The sequence below is a fragment of the Peromyscus leucopus genome, chromosome 6, assembly GCF_004664715.2.
Source record: "Peromyscus leucopus breed LL Stock chromosome 6, UCI_PerLeu_2.1, whole genome shotgun sequence".
Taxonomy (NCBI): Eukaryota; Metazoa; Chordata; class Mammalia; order Rodentia; family Cricetidae; genus Peromyscus; species Peromyscus leucopus.
The window spans coordinates 63626691-63644488 of NC_051068.1; the positions used below are offsets into that span (position 1 = coordinate 63626691).

At 38.5% G+C, this 17798-nt stretch overlaps 1 protein-coding gene across 4 annotated transcripts in view; it reads left to right on the top strand.

Annotated features, from left to right (window-relative positions):
- Positions 1-17349, top strand: part of Lrba (LPS responsive beige-like anchor protein) — a 537881-nt gene extending 520532 nt beyond the window's left edge. For all 4 annotated transcript variants that reach the window (XM_037206706.1, XM_028858702.2, XM_037206707.1 and 1 more), the window contains 3 exons: positions 4467-4529; positions 10545-10700; positions 16880-17349. In XM_037206706.1, the coding sequence (XP_037062601.1) occupies positions 4467-4529; positions 10545-10700; positions 16880-17082 (422 nt within the window). In that variant the 3' untranslated portion in view covers positions 17083-17349. The remainder of the gene's footprint in view (positions 1-4466; positions 4530-10544; positions 10701-16879) is intronic.
- The last annotated feature ends 449 nt before the right edge of the window (positions 17350-17798 follow it).

A 17798-nucleotide genomic window follows, 5' to 3' on the forward strand; every position in this document is an offset into this window, starting at 1 on the left:
TCCTAACCCACAATGCCAAAGTCCAAATTCCTCCAAACAAACACATGGTCAGGCCTATCATAACAAACCCCAGTCCCTGGTATCAACTTCCGTCTTAGTTAGGGTTTCAATTGCTGTGAAAGGACACCCATGACCACGGCAACTCTTAGAAAGGAAAACATTTCATGGGAGTAGCTTATATTTCAGAGGTACAGTCTTATTCTCATGGCAGCGTGCATGGAAGATATGGTGCTGGCTACATCATGATATGCAGGCAACAGGAAGTGGTCTGTGTCACTGGGAGTAGCTTGAGCATAGGATACCTCAAACCCCACGCCCACAGTGACACAGTTCTTCCAACAAAGCCATACCCCCTAACAATGCCATTTCTTTTGGGTGCCATTTTCTTTCAAACCACCAACACCATCCAAATTAGAATTATAATTAAAATAACCACTAGAATCCCAATCCAGGTTGGAAGAGGCGTCAGCATTTACCTACAATATCCCTTTCTTGTCTTGACCAGTAAAGGCAATGAGTCTAGGGAGTTGCTTCATTCATCATTATTGTGGCTGGTCAGTGACAGTGGGAATTCAGGTGTCCTGACTACACCTCAGTGAATTAATTATTGCTTCTATTGGAGCAGGAATATTAGGATCTGAATTTTTTCCCACTATAATACTTTTTTTTTTAAATTCTTTTAACATGTATTTTTGTGTGTGTGTATATGGGTGTTTTAACTGCATATTTCATGTGTTCAGTACCTGTGGAAGCCAAAAGATGGTGACAGATCTCCTGGGACTGAAATTACAGATAGTTGTTAGCTGCCATGTGGATACTGGGAACAGAACCTGGGTCCTCTAGAAGAATAGCCAGTGCCCTTAACTACTGAGCCATCTCTCCGGCCCACCATAATTTTAAAAATATTGTTAAGAAGTTTGGAAAATGTGTTCAAGTCCTAAAGATAATTGGCTTTCCCTCAAAACTGGCTAATGATACAGGTAGAAATGGTTTGGTATTCTGCTTATCATTAAATCCGTAAAGTTTTTATGAAGCACCTGAACCTGAAGTGGTTGCACAGGTATAAATTATTGAATGAGGGCCTTATCCAAATTAAATGTAAGAGATTTTGGAATGAAACAAAAGACATTCAAACCAAAGCCTGGTATATTAGCTAAACTGAATAAGAAACCTTTCAAAAAGAATCTGTAATTGGCATAAAAATTGATTGAACATAGCCATTTTCATGGCCAATGGAAATGATACAGTGTGTGTAGAAATGCCAGTATTTGATTAGAGAACAGATTTCTAAAAAAGTGAAAGCAGAAAGATTGAGACAGTTCCTTACTGCTTCTATAATTACATCTTCTTGTTCTTGTTTCTTTAAGAGACATGCATATATTTGGGAGGGAACATTTTAATAAGTATAATTGTTCATTTCTCTAATTCCTACTCATGAGAAGAAGATCAAACTAGTGGACACATTAGAGAATTTCCCTACTCTGTGTGTAGTTACCCAGGAGCTTTACAAATACACATACATTGGTGTCCCGATGTACTTGGCACCAAGACAGCCACAGATGATGATTCTACTAGGGGACTCTTTGTGGCAGCTTGAGAACTCCGTTTTAACTGAGTGACAGCATCGTGCTGGAGAGCCAGACCTTGAGCTGTTGGAAAGCCTGGGCTACACTGAGGAGCTGAAGAACACCTTAAGTCTTGAGGACGAAGTGCCTGACATTCCCCTTTGAACCAGCTACGTCTCTAACTAACTTGCTTCCTTCCTTCAATATGTGGTAGGTAGGAGTTTCTCTCCCAAGTCCACTTTTTCTATAAACATGCAGAGTAACTTGATGTCTGGTTCGTCCACCACTAGAGTCCCGCTCATGTGCATCCTTCTGTTGCTAGCACAGGCACACCTTTCTAAGGTCGGAGCCTGGAGCCAGCATGGCTCTGCAGTCTTTGCTCATCGTCGTCTGTGAGCTGTCGTTGCCCATAGCTATTTCATTAGTAGTATTTGTTCCCACCCTTCACATAAATACTGCCTTCACAGTGTAACACAGCAGCTTGCCGCACACACATACAAAGGATGATGGCATGGGCATTCACCAGAGGAATTGCCCTTCTAGAATGTGATATCCCGATCTAAGCTACACTTACATCTAAAAATTCTAAGCATAATTCCATTATATCTGTGCCTCATTTCAGACCTGCTTAGGAGACTGAGTTTTCATCTATCACATAAAACCTTTACCTATTAGTATGTCTTGATTTAAAACAGAAATCCTTAGCAGTTCTTCTTGGTGAATGTCAGATTCATATTCAATCAGTTTTTCTTTTTCGTTTTCTCTCCTTTTTTTTTTTTAAAATTAAGAGATTTTCTATTCCTTTTACATATCAACCACAGATTCCCCTGTCCTTCCTCCTACCACCCCCCAGCCTTTCCCTTCAATCCACCCCCCCATTCCCACCTCCTCCAAGGCAAGGTCTCCCAGTGGGAGTCAGCAGAGCCCGGCACATTCAGTTGAGGCAGGTCTAAGCCCCTCCTCCCTGCACCAAGGCTGCGCAAAGTGTCCCACCATAGGCACTAGGCTAAGTTTTCCTTATATTTTAGATTCCATTTTCTCCTGAGGACCTAGGGTTTCCAGAACTATTCACTGGACTGGCTTTGATTTTTCTTCAAGTAATATTTGTGTCCTGATTTACAAAACGAATACTTTCTGCAGGGCATTAGCTAAGTAGTGTAGCATATTCAAAGGCCTGGGCTCAATCCCAAGTATTCAAAACAAAAAAAAAAAAAAAAAAAAGACACAAATTTTCTTCTCTCATTAAAAGGGCCTTGAAGAGCCTTCTGATCATCCTGTGGGGTATACTGACTCAGTCCTTCAACAGTTGGAGAGTATAGGTTGAGCTATGGTCAATTGTTCTTTTTGTAGATAAATTGCAGGTAATGACAAGTTCATACGGTCCAAGTTCTGCCATCTGACCTCCATCCTAGAGCAGGAAGCTGAGCACAGAGGCTGCATGGCTTGCCCAAGGTGGCAGAAGTAGCACTGGAGGCTGGCTGCACTCCTGAAGCTCAGAGCAGAGACCCATTCTGAATGACACTGGCGTGGCTGGAAGTCATTAGCTCTACTGTGTAGACCAGAGGCTGAGTGCATTTTCCCTAACATTCTCGGTGATTATCTGTAATTTCTTCATCAGCAAAGATGGCAAATCAGCACAGTGAGACACCGTGGTCTCAGCTTCTTCAGTTTCTTACACACACTTACCTGTAGTTTTTAATGCCAATCTTGGTCTCACTCGGATTTTATCAATAGTAAAGCTTGCCAAGCATCCTTGAAAAGTTGACGTTTAATAACTAGAGAAAATATACCCTAATAAGTTTTAAAGTATTCTAATGAGCTCATAAAATGCACTGTGTTTTATTTTCAACCATCAACACCAGTCAGAAAACCTCCTGATGTCTGACAGTACTGAACAGAGCCTGGGGATCACCCAAGCCGTGCTGCCAGATACTGGGGCATCTAAAGGCAGATACTAACCAGGGTAAAGAGCTATCATCTGAGGGGAAGAATTCAGAAAGGGCCTAAAATTTAGTGATCAGAACTATGAATCTGGAAAGTTTACCTGTTCTACACTTTGTCTTAGGGGTTACGAAGCCAGAAGTTGCAGAGCAAGCTGGTGGCATTTCCTCTCTAGCTAAAGTCTTTCCACTTTTGCAGAGAAATAGCTTACAAAACCTCTATTCAATTACAGTATAACTGTGCCTGCATTTATAAAACCATTTTGAGAATGGAACAAACTATTCTTAGTATGGATTGATTTTTCTAACTCATTTGCTTCTCGGGGTATTTTTAAGTCAAAACCATGGAAAATATTAAATATTAATAAAACTTCGTAAAAATCCCTCACTCCAATCTTTAAGAAAATATTTCAGTCAAATGCATTTAACTAAAACATTTATCTGCAGATACCTTTATTTTTATTCAAACCTTCAATTGATTGATTTTTAGTGATGGATGAAACACTAAACGTTCCCTGACTTAGAGCTTCCCCTTTCTCCATCAAAAATTGACATTTTTGTGGATCCTTTGTGCTGCAGCATTCAAAACTCCCTTTTTAAGAAGTAACGAAAAACTAGTGTTTGCTACAGTCAGCAGATGGTTGTCACATTTTGTTTTCAGCACACTTTACCACTTAATTTTGTTTTGTTGCAGCATCAGAGCCTGCCAGTCAAGCATCTGCTATAGCTTATGGTCTAGGACTGGAGCCACCACAATGGCACATGTTCAGAACAGCACTAATCTAAAATAAATGTTTAATAAGCTAGCCATAAAAGCACCTGGACTTTTATTCTTTAAATTTCACAAAACTGCATGAGAGATTTGGAGGTTGGAAACAATTCTACATAAGGTTGACTTCTGCATTTTTGTAGTTAAGTATATGAAAAATAATGCTTTTTTTTTTTCTTTTGTGAATTCCAGCTCACCAAGGTGCTGTACAAGACCAGCCATACCAGCTGCCAGTGGAAATCGATCCTCTCATAGGTCTGTCACTTCTTTCTCTCTTTGCGATTCATTAAGCTCTGTATGGTGGCCCTGAAGTGTAGATTACAGTTGTTTTTCACTTGCTGGTTGCTGGGAATGGAATTTTCCTGATAAACCATTTGCATGCAAATTGGAATGCAATGAGCTGTGGCTATGCTGGTATTTCATCAACTCCCCCTCGTTGGTTTGCCTAATTTGAACAGGCCTAGGACGCGTGTCACTGAAAATTAATATGGATGCTGTAATAATGTGTGATTGAGAATGCGCATGAAGTACTGTCAGGATAATATTGGATCTTTTCATCACTCAGACTTGTTGATGAGCAGGAGCGAGGCGTGTTATGATGAATTGGCGCAAACGTAATGCGATGGAGCTTCTTTGCTAGGGAAATTTTCATAATAACAGTGGGATTCTTAGCAGCACTGTGTTGTGAAAAATAAAATTGTAATGCCAGGGTCTCATCATTAAAGGAGATCAATCCTTTCTTCCTGGGCCTCTGTTCAGTCAGAGGGGATTAATGTGCAATTGCAGAGCAGTTTCCAAGTTGAAATATATTGCCCAGCCAATGGTAGTGTTAAGATATTTGTATTCATTTTCCTAGAGTCCTTTAGCCAATAAATTGCCACTGGAGGTTAAATTTGTTGAGGGAGGAGAAAAAAAAAAAATAGGAAGGTGACAAGCAAGAGCCCCTGGGAGCACCAGAGCATCTGCATGGGTGACTTAGGTTGTTCACTGCCGCTATGGTTTGGAGTCAGTTAGCCGCAATCTCTGGTTAGCGTCTGCTATTCTTACGATTGGGATTTCAAATGTGGTGTCACCAAAAAGGGTAAGCCTAATAACTTTTAGAATAAAATAACAAAACAAACTAAAAAACCTTAATTGCCATACCATGGGGGTAAGCAACCAGCATGGATATTTGATCTTTAATTTTGGCAAATTTACCCTGAACAAATAAATTTGTTAGAATGTTACTATTTTACATATTAATTTTGCAAATGAATAAGCAGATTTATTTTTTAAAGATCTATTATGTTCCCTATTTGCATGTTACCCCCCCCTTTTTTTTTTCATTAAAGTCTTTACCACAATAGACTGCTAAATGATTATCATTCACTAGGTGGTTTTCTACTACAGGATGAACAAAACTTTAAACTCAAAAACAATTCATGAATTATTTCCCCAGTAAATACTATTCTGAATTTCATTCTGGTCCCTTAATTTCATTTTGCTTTAAAAAGATAGTATTTGCTATTTGTTAAAAGTAGCAAAGCAAAATGCTCACTGTGTAGTTTTAAAATCAGGAAAATAAAGCCCATTTGCTAAGACATGTAAAACACTTTCTGAATTATAGGTTCATTGTTTGCTTTAAAACATGGCAATGAATATTCTGAAGTATAATTAAGTGAATTCAGCCAGTGTGGGCAAAGTTTCTTGGTAAAAGGCCAAATATTAAATATTTCAGGCTTTGTGGGTCTTAAGGTTTCCGACACAGTTATTTAACTCTTTCATCACAGTACAAAAACCACCATGGACACTATATGAACAAGAGTATGACTGCTTTCCAGTAACGCTTCATAGTTAAAGATGGCATGGGTCAGCTTGAGCCTGTAGGTCATGGCTCACCACAGAAACCTCCAGATCACTGGCCATCAAACAGCCCCTCCACTCACTAAAGTAACTGTATCCCAGGCTGGACTCAAGTTCAGAATGTGACCCTGGATGACCTTGAACTTCTGATCCTGCTTCCACTTTTTAAATGTTGGGATTTCAGGTGTGTGTACCACCAGCTAGGGTCAATACCAGGGCTTTGTACATACTAGGCAAGGACTCTACCAACTGAACTCAGCCCCAGCCTCCTTTTTATTAATCTTAAAATTAATACATAAAAGTTTTTATCGCCAGGCAGCGGCGGTGGCACAGGCCTTTAATCCCAGCACTTGGGAGGTAGAACCAAGGTGGATCTCTGTGAGTTCGAGGCCAGACTGGTCTACAGAGCAAGATCCAGGACAGGCACTACACAAAGAAACCCTGTCTCGAAAAACCGAAAAAAAAAAAAATTATCATAAATCCAAAGAGTTAAAATTTCTGGCATAGTAGAAAACATTTGTAATATATCTAGTGGAGTCACAATATCAAAATGAACTGACATTCAGCATCTTTTATTTTTAAAAATACAGATGAAATCCTTTAGCAGTTGGAAATTTCATCAAATTCTTTTTTAACCTTTGATTTATCACCTGTTTTCTTCATATAATTTTATCTTAACTTTTAAAACTTCATTACTCTATTATACTTTTCAGCCATAAACATGTGTATGGAAAGTTAAACATATGTCTATAAACTTAAATTTTTCTATGCATTCAAGGCTCAGATTTTTTTATACTTCATTTAATAAAACTTGGAAATAAATAAAAAACTTCACACCCCCAAAGTAAGATTAAAATCTTAAATTAATTACACTGAGTTTTTCTTACAATTTTTCTTTGTTTTGTTTTGTGTGTGTTAAAGTTTCATTCTAGCTGGGCGATGGTGGTGTATGCCTTTAATTGCAGAATCTTGGGAGGCAGAGGCAGGCAGGTCTGAGTTCTAGGACAGCCTGGTCTACAAAGCAAGTTCTAGGATAGCGAGAGATACACAGAGAAACCCTGTCTGGAAAAACAAAAATAACAACAAAAGTCTCATTCTGTAACCCAGCTAACCTGGAACTCATGATATAGCAAACTGACCTTGAATTCAAGGTCTTCCTGCTGCAGTCTCCTAATTGCTAGGTCACAGGTGTGTGCCACCACCCCTCATTTCCTTTTTTTTTTTTTTTTTTTTTTTTTTTTTGAAATTTTAAAAAAATTTATTATGTATACAGTGTTCTGCTTGCATGATGCCTGCATGCCCAGAAGAGGGCACCAGATCTCATTACAGATGGTTGTGAGCCACCATGTGGTTGCTGGGAATAGAACTCAGGACCTCTGGAAGAGCAGCCAGTGCTCTTAACCTCTGAGCCGTCTCTCCAGCCCCAGCCTTCACTTTCTTACAATGTTTACACTAGTTAATTATGTAGGCTTTTTAGTGGGGCAGTGGAGATCCAACTCTGGGCTTCAGCAGTGTTCAACACAGGTTCCACCACTGAAGTGTGCCCCAGTCCTATAATAAGCTTGAATAATACTACTGAAATATAAAAGCAAGCACTCACTGGAAATAAGTCTTCAGTTCACTAGGTGGGGTGTTTTTCCTTCTAACAGCTCATGTGTTGATAAACATTATTTAGCTCCAAGTTGGCTAAGATTCGTCTAACAGATCTATTTCTATTACTCTGGTTTTATAGTTGAGGAATGTTATATAAGAAAGCAGATGAGAAAGGGAAATGTTTTGTTTTAATAATGCCATACAGATCTTTGAACTCTTTCTAATATATAACAAAATTCATGTAGTAATCTACTAAGAATTATCTTTATGGTCTAATATTAGGTATCTTTCCTTTTAACAGTGCTGTTGAAACTTACTTTTAATGATTTGTTAATTGACAGTGTGACTAGATCCTCATTATAGTATCTTGAAGCCATCTGACCTACAAATAGTAACACTGAGCACTCACTTTTTAGTACCATCAATATTTTTCATTGTTCCAGTGCTTGGCTCCCAAGAGATTTTAATCCCCAGGGGTAAAGAACCATAGTAAGATTATGCATGGAAGGAAATATAATGTGATTTCATCTAAAGCAAAAGAAGAAATAAGAAAGGAAAACTCACAGGAGAATTCTCAGGCAAATCGGCTTCAGACAAGAGAATATACGAAAGTTGAGGAACTAGAAATTGATTCCCATAAACCGTATGTGCTGTATTCCAGGGAAAGTCTCCTACTCCCCAAAGTAGTCATGCCCCAGTTTGGATGCTGCTTATCTAATCAAATATATATCCTACAAATATATATTGTGGGATTGAATCACAAAGTAAGTTTACTAACAAAAACAGTGGGATAATATAAATGCTCTTATAGAATGGGTAGGGTAGACAGACAAAGGGATGTACAAATGAACTAACGGATGGATAGATGGACAGATGGCTGGATGAAGAGCTGTTCAGTGTTAAACTTCAAGTAAGAATTCACTTAGAAAGTAGGTCAGCTGTTGAGTATAGTGGTACACACCTATAGTTTCGACACTCAGGAGATAGAAGCAGGTGGACCTGTAGTTCAAGGCAGTCCTAAACAGAGTGAGACCTTTTTTCAAAAAACGAAAGCCAAAACAAACAAAAACTAGTTCATCTGAGTGCTGGAGGAATATCAGCCTTTACTCATGGGTGCTGTGATCCCTCAATTCAGAATTAAGTGCATGCCCACCATCCCCCCAAATTAGTGAGAATTAATAGTCCAGGAGCAAAAGTCATATAAAAAAATGGCAGAAAGAGACATTTTAAAAGGTTCTGTGTATAGTGAAATGTGACAGTAATTGGTGTAGGAAGTACTGCACACATTGTTTTCCTCTGTTTCATGGAATATATATAAATATATATACATATATATATATATATACATATATATATTATAGATAGATAGCTAGATCTCACAGCTTCACTGTAGTGGGGTTTTCTCTGTGTGTGTGTGATTCACTGTCCTATCTGTAAAACCTTCCCTCATCTGTCAGCAACTTCCTTTTGTGTGAGAAGGAAAACGGATTCCCCAACTGGAATTCTTCCCATTTTACTATTGCTGCTGCTTCCTACCCTATCAACCTCCCAGAGCACATTCAGTTACCTGCTGATTTTCAATGTAAGTTGTGTTAATGGACATTAGCAGGATTCTATATGTATACATGCATGTGGGGTATGTTCTGTTTATATCGAGGATAGTTCAGGCATCAGTGGTTTTCAGCACAGCCCTGAGAATATTTTAAATGCTTTGTCTGCTTGTTTGTTTGTTTGATCTGGGAGGCCTTATATTAAACCCCCACATTATTTAGATATCATACACAATAACTATAAAACGGGTATCTTTGAATTTTTATCAATAGTGTATAGTTTCTTCCCACAAAAAAAAACCCTGAAAACTGGCATAAAAAATTTAATAATTATATGCAAGAATTTGCTTTGACCATTCCATTCTGGTTTGTGGAGTGATCAAGCTTTCATGGTGTGAAAACCCTTATTTGTGACGGAAAGTCACAAAAACAAAGGTTCTGTTTGGTTGGGCTAATAATACCTGCCCCCTCCCCAAAGTACCTGAGTGAACTGCTCTTCTGACGATGGCAAATCCATGCTGTCCCCCCAGTGCTTGGTGTCACTACATGCCTGACCTGACCCTTGAGACAAGCCCATCTCGGGAGCTTTAGGGCACTTGGAGACAGCTTAACAGGCTCTCTCATCTTATCGCTAAGTGAAGACTAAGACGTGGCAATGTGCTTTGACTTTTTCACTTACAAGGATCTTTAATAAATCCCCATGCTTGCCTTTGCTTACTTGTGAGTGCAGCTGTAAACGGGGAATGGGAGTTCCCTTCTAGTCAAATTAAAGACCCGTAAGAGCCAAAGTAGTACAAGATGCTACAAATATTTCAAATATATGACATTTAAATCCTAATATCTCTTCCTTGTGACAAAATGTTAAAGGTAATAGATTGTCACAACATGAATCCATCCTCATGACAATAGACATAATGAAATTGTCAGAAACAACCCAAACTGTGGTGAGATCTCAAGGCTGTAATCTACTTGTCCTGCCCAAGAACTAGAAAGCCTGTTTTGTGGGTTGTATACAATTTTTTTAAATGGTAATATTCTACCTTTTTTTTCTCTAAGCAAAACCTTTTTTTCACTGAGATGTTGAATATAGTAGCTCCCATTCTTCCAGCAATTGCATATATCTCCCCTTTTGGCTTTCCATACTGTACTTAAAGGTCAAGAACTCTGGATCCTGTCTCCTCCTGTCCTCACCCCCAACTCCCAATGTGACAGACAGCACTATAGGATTTTTTAATCCATGTGTGTTTAGTAGTTCTTCTTTCTTCTTCTTCCCTTGTTCGCACAGCCTGTGGCACAGGGACACATAGGAGGCAGGTGACTGACCTTCTGGACCAGAGCATCCAAGTTCATTCCCAGTGCTTCGTCATCACTTCCGACAACCGCTATCTTCTCGTCTGTGGCTTCTGGGATAAGAGTTTCCGGGTCTACTCCACAGACACAGGTAATTTTCATTTTCTTCATCAGTAAGCCAAAGATTATGACTTAGTATCAAGAATGCATTCTCATCTTACTCCCAAAAATAAAGAGGAAACAGTGGGCTAGATCATTTGCTATTGAGTTAGCTTCAGTATGTTTTTAAGAGGCAGTTTTTCAGTAGTTTTGTCTCCCAAGCACATGCTTACAAAATAAATAATTTCATTCTGCAGGCAAAGCTGTGAATATAAATACCATACACACATATGTACATACAATTTTAAGGCAAGTGCACAAACACAGAAGTATATTTCCATTTTCAATGATTTAAAAATGATTTCTTTTCCATACTAGAAAGTCTCATGAAGTTGATCTTTTGGGAATAAACCTTGCCTTTCCCAATTCTGCATAGCATCTTGCTGAACACTACACCACCATGAAGAGTAGCTGACTATTGACTTAGCATGTGACAGATGCTCTTAAAGTTCGCATCTGTCTCTACATTTGCATGCACTCCCTGAGGGACAAACCAAGTCGACTCAGTGTTATTACAGCAGATATAATCCAAGGAATTTTTGCATGTCAGAAATTCATATTATTGATAAATTTAATAGCATGTCCTTAAAGCATTTTAGAAACTGTTGAAAGAGGAGATAAAATTATAGATAATATATAATTGAATAAAGTTAAAGGTTTTTTGTTTCTTTGTTTTGTTTTGAGACAGGATTTCTTTGTGTAGTCCTGACTGTCCTGGAACTTGCTCTGTAGACCAGGCTGACCTAGAACTCAGAGATCTGCCTGCCTCTGCATCCAGAGTACTAGGATTAAAGACGTGAGCCACCACGACCTGGCTTAAAGTTAGACAGTAATTACATATTATTTCATTGTAACTAATCAATAGTACTGTGGCATGGATAGTTGTTTACTTGGTTTGTTTTGACTTCTTGGTGTTGTTGAGTACAGTCTCTTCCACTGTTCGATGCCCTGTGCCTGGAAGACGATATTTCAAATAGAAGAAGGAAATGCACGTTTCTTGATTAAATGCTGTGGGAGTGGGAAATTCTATTTAATTGAAATTTCTAATTAAGTGCTTTATAGCAAGTCCTCTTTCAGGCTTGCTAATAATCCTTATGAAATGCACAGGTCCTTGCTTCTCTTAATAAGTAGGTGCGCTGAACGGTTGATGATTCTTCACTGAATTGAAATGTGTGTTTTTGAGACTGCTGAAACACAGCTGAGAGAAGAGGGAGAAATTACTCTCTTCAGCTGAAATATTTATAGAATGAGCCTTAAAAATTATTTGTAAAAAGCATTCTGTTTATTTTCTGCTTTAGGAAATTGATTCTCATTTTCTTTTTTTTTTTTTTAAAGATTTATTTATTTATTATGTATAGTGTTCTGCCCGCATATGTCCCTGTAGGCCAGAAGAGGGAGCCAGATCCCATTATAGGTGGTTGTGAGCCACCATGTGGTTGCTGGGAATTGAACTCAGGACCTCTGGAAGAGCAGTCAGTGCTCTTAACCTCTGAGCCATCTCTCCAGCCCGATTCTCATTTTCTTATAGTCCACTTCATTGCGATGTAAGTTCACAAAAGCAAACATGATCACCCAAGCCTTTCTGAGCAGTTGAGCATTTTTTGTTCTATTTTTTGTTTTTTTAGATATTTCAGTCTGTGGAGTGGATTATTTTGAAATTAAAATTCCATCAACATTATGTAAAACTACAGAGTAAATTGATGCTTTCTAAAACTGTCTTTATAATACTGAATCTTGTGTTTTGAGAATCTATTTTAGATGTGTCCTTTTCATAGTTATAGAAAAAAGAACAACCTTAGCATTCTCTGGTACAGCCTCTGTCCTCAGACTCGGGGTCACACTTGATACAGCCCTCGTCAGTTTTTCATAACAGCCTTTTAGACTGACTATTCTCACACTTAGGAAAGTTATTTTAAAATTTACAGAGTAAGTTACCCCATCCTTATTGGCTTATAGTTTTTAAGTTTTGACAATGCACAGAATTACATTACCACCTCACAGGCTCTCTGGGTGCAGAACAGCTCCATGACCCCCGATCGCCTCATGTCACCTGCTGGATGTCCCCTTTCTTTTTCCCCACACCCTCAAGTCCTAGCAACCACTGCCTACTTCCTGTCTCCAGAGTGGCCTTTGTCAGAATATGGGTTGAGTCATAAGTTCTATGTCTTTCATTTTGACATTATAGAGCATTTGGTTCATTGACATTCCCTATTGTTTTTATTGTATTTTATGCATTAAATACCAATTGACGTTTCCATGCAGCACTAATTACATAGTCCCTGTACCCATTCTTTTTTAAAAGTTACAAATTCTTTGGCATCCCTGTTATTGTTTCAGCTTCACAAACTCTTGTCACATGGACACGTGTCCTTGTCCCGTTTTTTTAGATAATACGAACTAAGATTTAGAGAGTTAAGTCACATAATGAAATTTAAGTAGCTAATGGTAACAGACCTGGGGCTTGGACCTGGCCCTTCTGATTTTATATGTAGCATTCTTTTCTCACCACATTGACTCACACAAGTGTCACCGTCCTTGGTTAATTTGGAGACTGCTGTAATTTGTACCCTGAGTTCCATGCAGGCCCGCCATGCTCCATTAGACTTAACAAAGTTGATACCAGTCCACTCCCTCCTGACAGAAACCTTGCAATACCCTGTATAAAAATACATGTCTCTGTGTATGTACAATATTTCATAAGAAGTAGCATTATTTTAAACTTCATATCAAATGGCTGACAAAAATTTATATTTTCTATAAAAGTGCAGAAAAATAAGTCTTAAATGATAGTCCTCCTGTATGCCTTCAATACATACTCAGCTGCTAGTTTTATTTAAAAGTCATTTCAGTGAGAAAAATAGTAATCTGTGTTTTTATGACAATAGATAATATCAACTAATTTTTTTCCTTAAGTCTGATGAAGAAGCAAGGAAAAATTGTATGATCAGCTAATACATAATGGCAAAGCCATCACAAGTGTTGAATTCAATTATATTTTAACACACAAGCCAAAAAAAAAATCTTCCTCTTATTAGATTGGGGAGGGGCACTTGGGTTGTAACAGGAAATTCTTGAAACGTAAATCATGTTTTCAGAGCCCAACCAGAGCAGCAGAGGCAACAATAAAGCCACCCCGGCAGTGGAATGGTTTCCTGGCCACATTTAGATGCAGTGGTGGAGTCCTGGGCTGGGATGGTTTTATTTGTAGGCACAGCTGTCAAATAAAACATTAACTAGAAAATTTGTTCTGTCAAAAAAGGGACATTCTAGTGTTTGTGGTAAGTTTTGATATTTGTGCGTGGAGAGGTAGCCTTGTATTAAAGGAAACAAAAAATAAAGGCTGAGGAGCACTTATGAGATTATCAGAAAATAATTTACCCAAAGAGCAGCAGGTCTTTATACTGTGATTTATTTAGAAGGGACGAGCCTCCATATCACAGCAGCAGCAGGGATTGCCGCGTTAGGCCGCCAGAGCAGGGAAAACAGACCCCCAGACAGAATGTCTGCTGGAGTTGAGCCTGCGGTGTGAACTGCGGAGATACAGCTACACCGGGTTCAATAGGAAACTCCCTTGGTGTAAACGTTTATGTCTTCTTCCCGTTTGGAGTTTTCCTCCATTCACTGATTTTAGATTGTTCTTTTGGAGAAGACACCATTGTGTACTCGTTCACGTTATTTCAGTGTTTGTCGGCACCATTAGACGACAATAAAGACCCTGAGGGTGGACGCCGTGTATCCTCGCCACTTGATACATTTAAGAAAGCCTAATGCTTGGCACCTATGATGCTAGGGAAATACTGTGGAAGCTTCATAATTTTGATTATTTCGGGGGGAAAATTAAAGCTAGTAAATTTTAGAAGAAAAAGAAACCACAGCAAATGGGTATCTATTTTCCTCACACCAACACTGGAGGAACAGAGCAGTGCCTTAAGGAGGGATAACATGGGAATCTTGGAAAACTCTGTGTCTGTAATGACTTCATCCCACCTTCACAGCTAACTCTTCCTACCTGGTCCCTGAATTACTTGGAAATTGAGTAAGCTACCCAGCAAATAGTTCTCCTTGTGAGGTTCCCAGTTCACCAGGACATCTAGGCCTCCTGCGTACTAGTTTGTAGTACTCATACAACCCCACAGAGTTGCTGGATACCAAACAGACATAAGCCTACTCCTAAAGAGCACGTTCACTTCATGCTGCAGTCCCTGAGCTCTCGGCTAAAGAGTCACTGGTCAGACTGGGATCCAAGCATAACAACATGACGTACCAGCTTCCTTCAGCAGTTAAAACACCCGATGAACTCTAATTATCAATGAGAGGGCAGCCAGCCGCCCAGCTTTTGCGATCTGCCCTGCAAGATGTGGTGTGGCCTAACCCACTTACTCCTGAACATCTTCACTTGAAAATGAAATTAAAATATCCATACACTTCATATTTGATTTTAAAATTTTGAATTCTTCCTAGCAGATGCCTTTGTAAGTGAAATGGCCTAGTGTCGGTTTCGAAGGCTGAAGACATTTAGAAGACCTGTGGCCCATTTAGCAGTTCAAACACTGGCCTTAACAGAATGTTTGATCTGCCTTAATTGCAACAGGCAAATGTACTTTAGTAACTGTAATTTGTAATTGAAATAAGTCTGAATGTTAATTAAATAAAATAAGATTAAAAGAAGAAAAAAATTTAAAAGTTATGTAAAATAAATGAAAAAAAGTTAATTAAATAAAATTAAATTAAAAAAAAAAGAAGTCTGGTTTTAAGGTTGGTAGCAGTGGGTTCTACAAGCCTGCTCATGAATAAAAAAGATGCATTTGACTTTGACGTGATATAGATAAGGGTTTCACTAGTTTGTCTCTAAATTTGAAACATTTATAAGAAGTTTTAAATTTACTATAATCAATGATTTAAAATTTTAAGTGAATACTTTCTTATTTACATTTGTTATCTTGAAAAGTAGCCAGGTGGTGGTGGCGCATGCTTTTAATCCCAGCACTCGGGAAGCAGAGGCAGGCGGATCTCTGAGTTTGAGGCCAGCTTGGTCTATAGAGTGAGTTCCAGGACAGCCAGGGCTACACAGAGAAACCGTGTCTTAAAAAAACAAAACCAAAGAAAGAAAAAAAAAAGAAAAGAAAAGTTATATACATTTAAATGCCAACCTTTAATTAAGAACTTAGGCTTTTGAATATTTGGTGTGTTCCAAGCTGAAACACTTTTTTTCATTTCTTTAACATTTGAGGTTTTTTTTGTTTGTTTGTTTGTTTTTTGTTTTTTTTTTTTTTCCTGCTGGCACTCACTTCCTTTTAAAGCCATGCTGAATATTGAGGGTGGACATTCTGTAACACTCATTTATAGACCACAGACTTTTCGAGGGGAAACGTTAGCATAGGCTAAGGTAGCATGGAGGGGCTGCGGACACCTAACTGTTTAGACAAGTCTGTGGATGATCCCAGAGTCAGTCAAGCGGCGATTCTCCACAGCAAGGAGTTGGGTTTGAAGCCCAGACTGTGTATAAATTGACAAGGTTCCTCTGGACTCTCCTCAGTCCTTCCCGTTAAATTCTGTAATCCTGGTTTCATCATCACCCCAAAGGAATTTTCCTCATTTAGAAAATTAAAACGAAGAAAGAATGACGGGGTTTGAATTGCAATCATGGTAAATTGTTCCTTTCATCAAAAGTTAGTCCATGGATGCCTGGTTTGAAAAAGTAGGGATTCTCTTCAAGGTGACCTAAAACCGGAAGAGCCTCACTACATCCTCATGAACTCAGGACGCTGTTAGTGGGTGACTTCTGGAGCCCTTTCACAGGAAGGCAGCAGGCTTTGGTTCTGACTTGCAGAGTAACTCAAGAAAGTGTGAAATGGTTCCAGGGTAAGGGTTCTCCTGGGCCTGCTATAACCAGTAAATATTATTCTTTGGTAATTTATAGTAGCTGTTTATAAGGATATGGTATCCTCATACTCAAATATTATTTGTTGAAATAGTTTTAACATATGCCTTTCAGAAATGTTACTGCTATTCAGTTGATTTTTTTTTTTTAAGTATTATGGATAATATTTAAAAACAAACAAAACCCTACCGGGTAAGAACCTTCTCAGACTGTTGTGTAGGTTATGTATTTGCTAGGAGCTTGCTTTGTCTTTTAATTGCAGCATAAAGAAAATTTGTTTTATATTTCAGGAAAATTGATCCAAGTGGTGTTTGGCCATTGGGATGTCGTCACTTGCCTAACTCGCTCTGAGTCATACATAGGGGGAAATTGCTACATTCTCTCTGGGTCACGTGATGCAACCCTCCTTCTGTGGTACTGGAATGGAAAAGGCAATGGGATTGGAGATAACCCAGGCAGTAAGTACAAACTGTTTTTAAGTGAACTTTGGTAAGTAACGTGGACTAATAACAAACACTTCGAAGGGGAAATGCTCTTTCATTATGGTGAGAACGAAAGTGAATGATCAAGCATGTTCAATTTCTAAAATGTAATTTAAGGTTGACCTAGATGGCATGATTACTAAAACATCCTCTAGTCATTGAATTCAAGTCCACTGAGGACCCTTTGTTCTCACATTATAGTCATTCTTATGCAGACATGCTAGTTCTTGGCTGCAGTGGCTGTCACCAACTAAAATAGAGGTGTTCTCACGAACAGTAACATGTGACATGAAAGTGAAATTACATATTATCTTGTTTATTGAATTTATAATTTTGGGAATCTACAACTTTATAAAATTATGCTTTCATTTACATATTAAAAGGTAAAAGAGGTCATAAAAGGCCAATATGGAATATTCAGATTGGCTCTTGGCTTTTCAGATGGGAAATGAAAATGTTCACCAACAGCACTAACCATCTTTCAGAAACTGCAGTAAAGGCAGTAAAACAACAACAAAAAAATGTGTAACCATTTAAAACTGTAATTCACAGAAGGCAAAAAAGGAAACAGCCACCATTAAAACCAATCGCACACAGCTGCAGTCAAGAGAGAGCTTTAAAAAACACATTAAGAAGTAGGAAAAACAATTAAAGGGACCACCTGAAAAATGAGAATTTAATTAAAATGATTATGACAACAGAGACGAGTTCCTGTAAGAATAGCTGT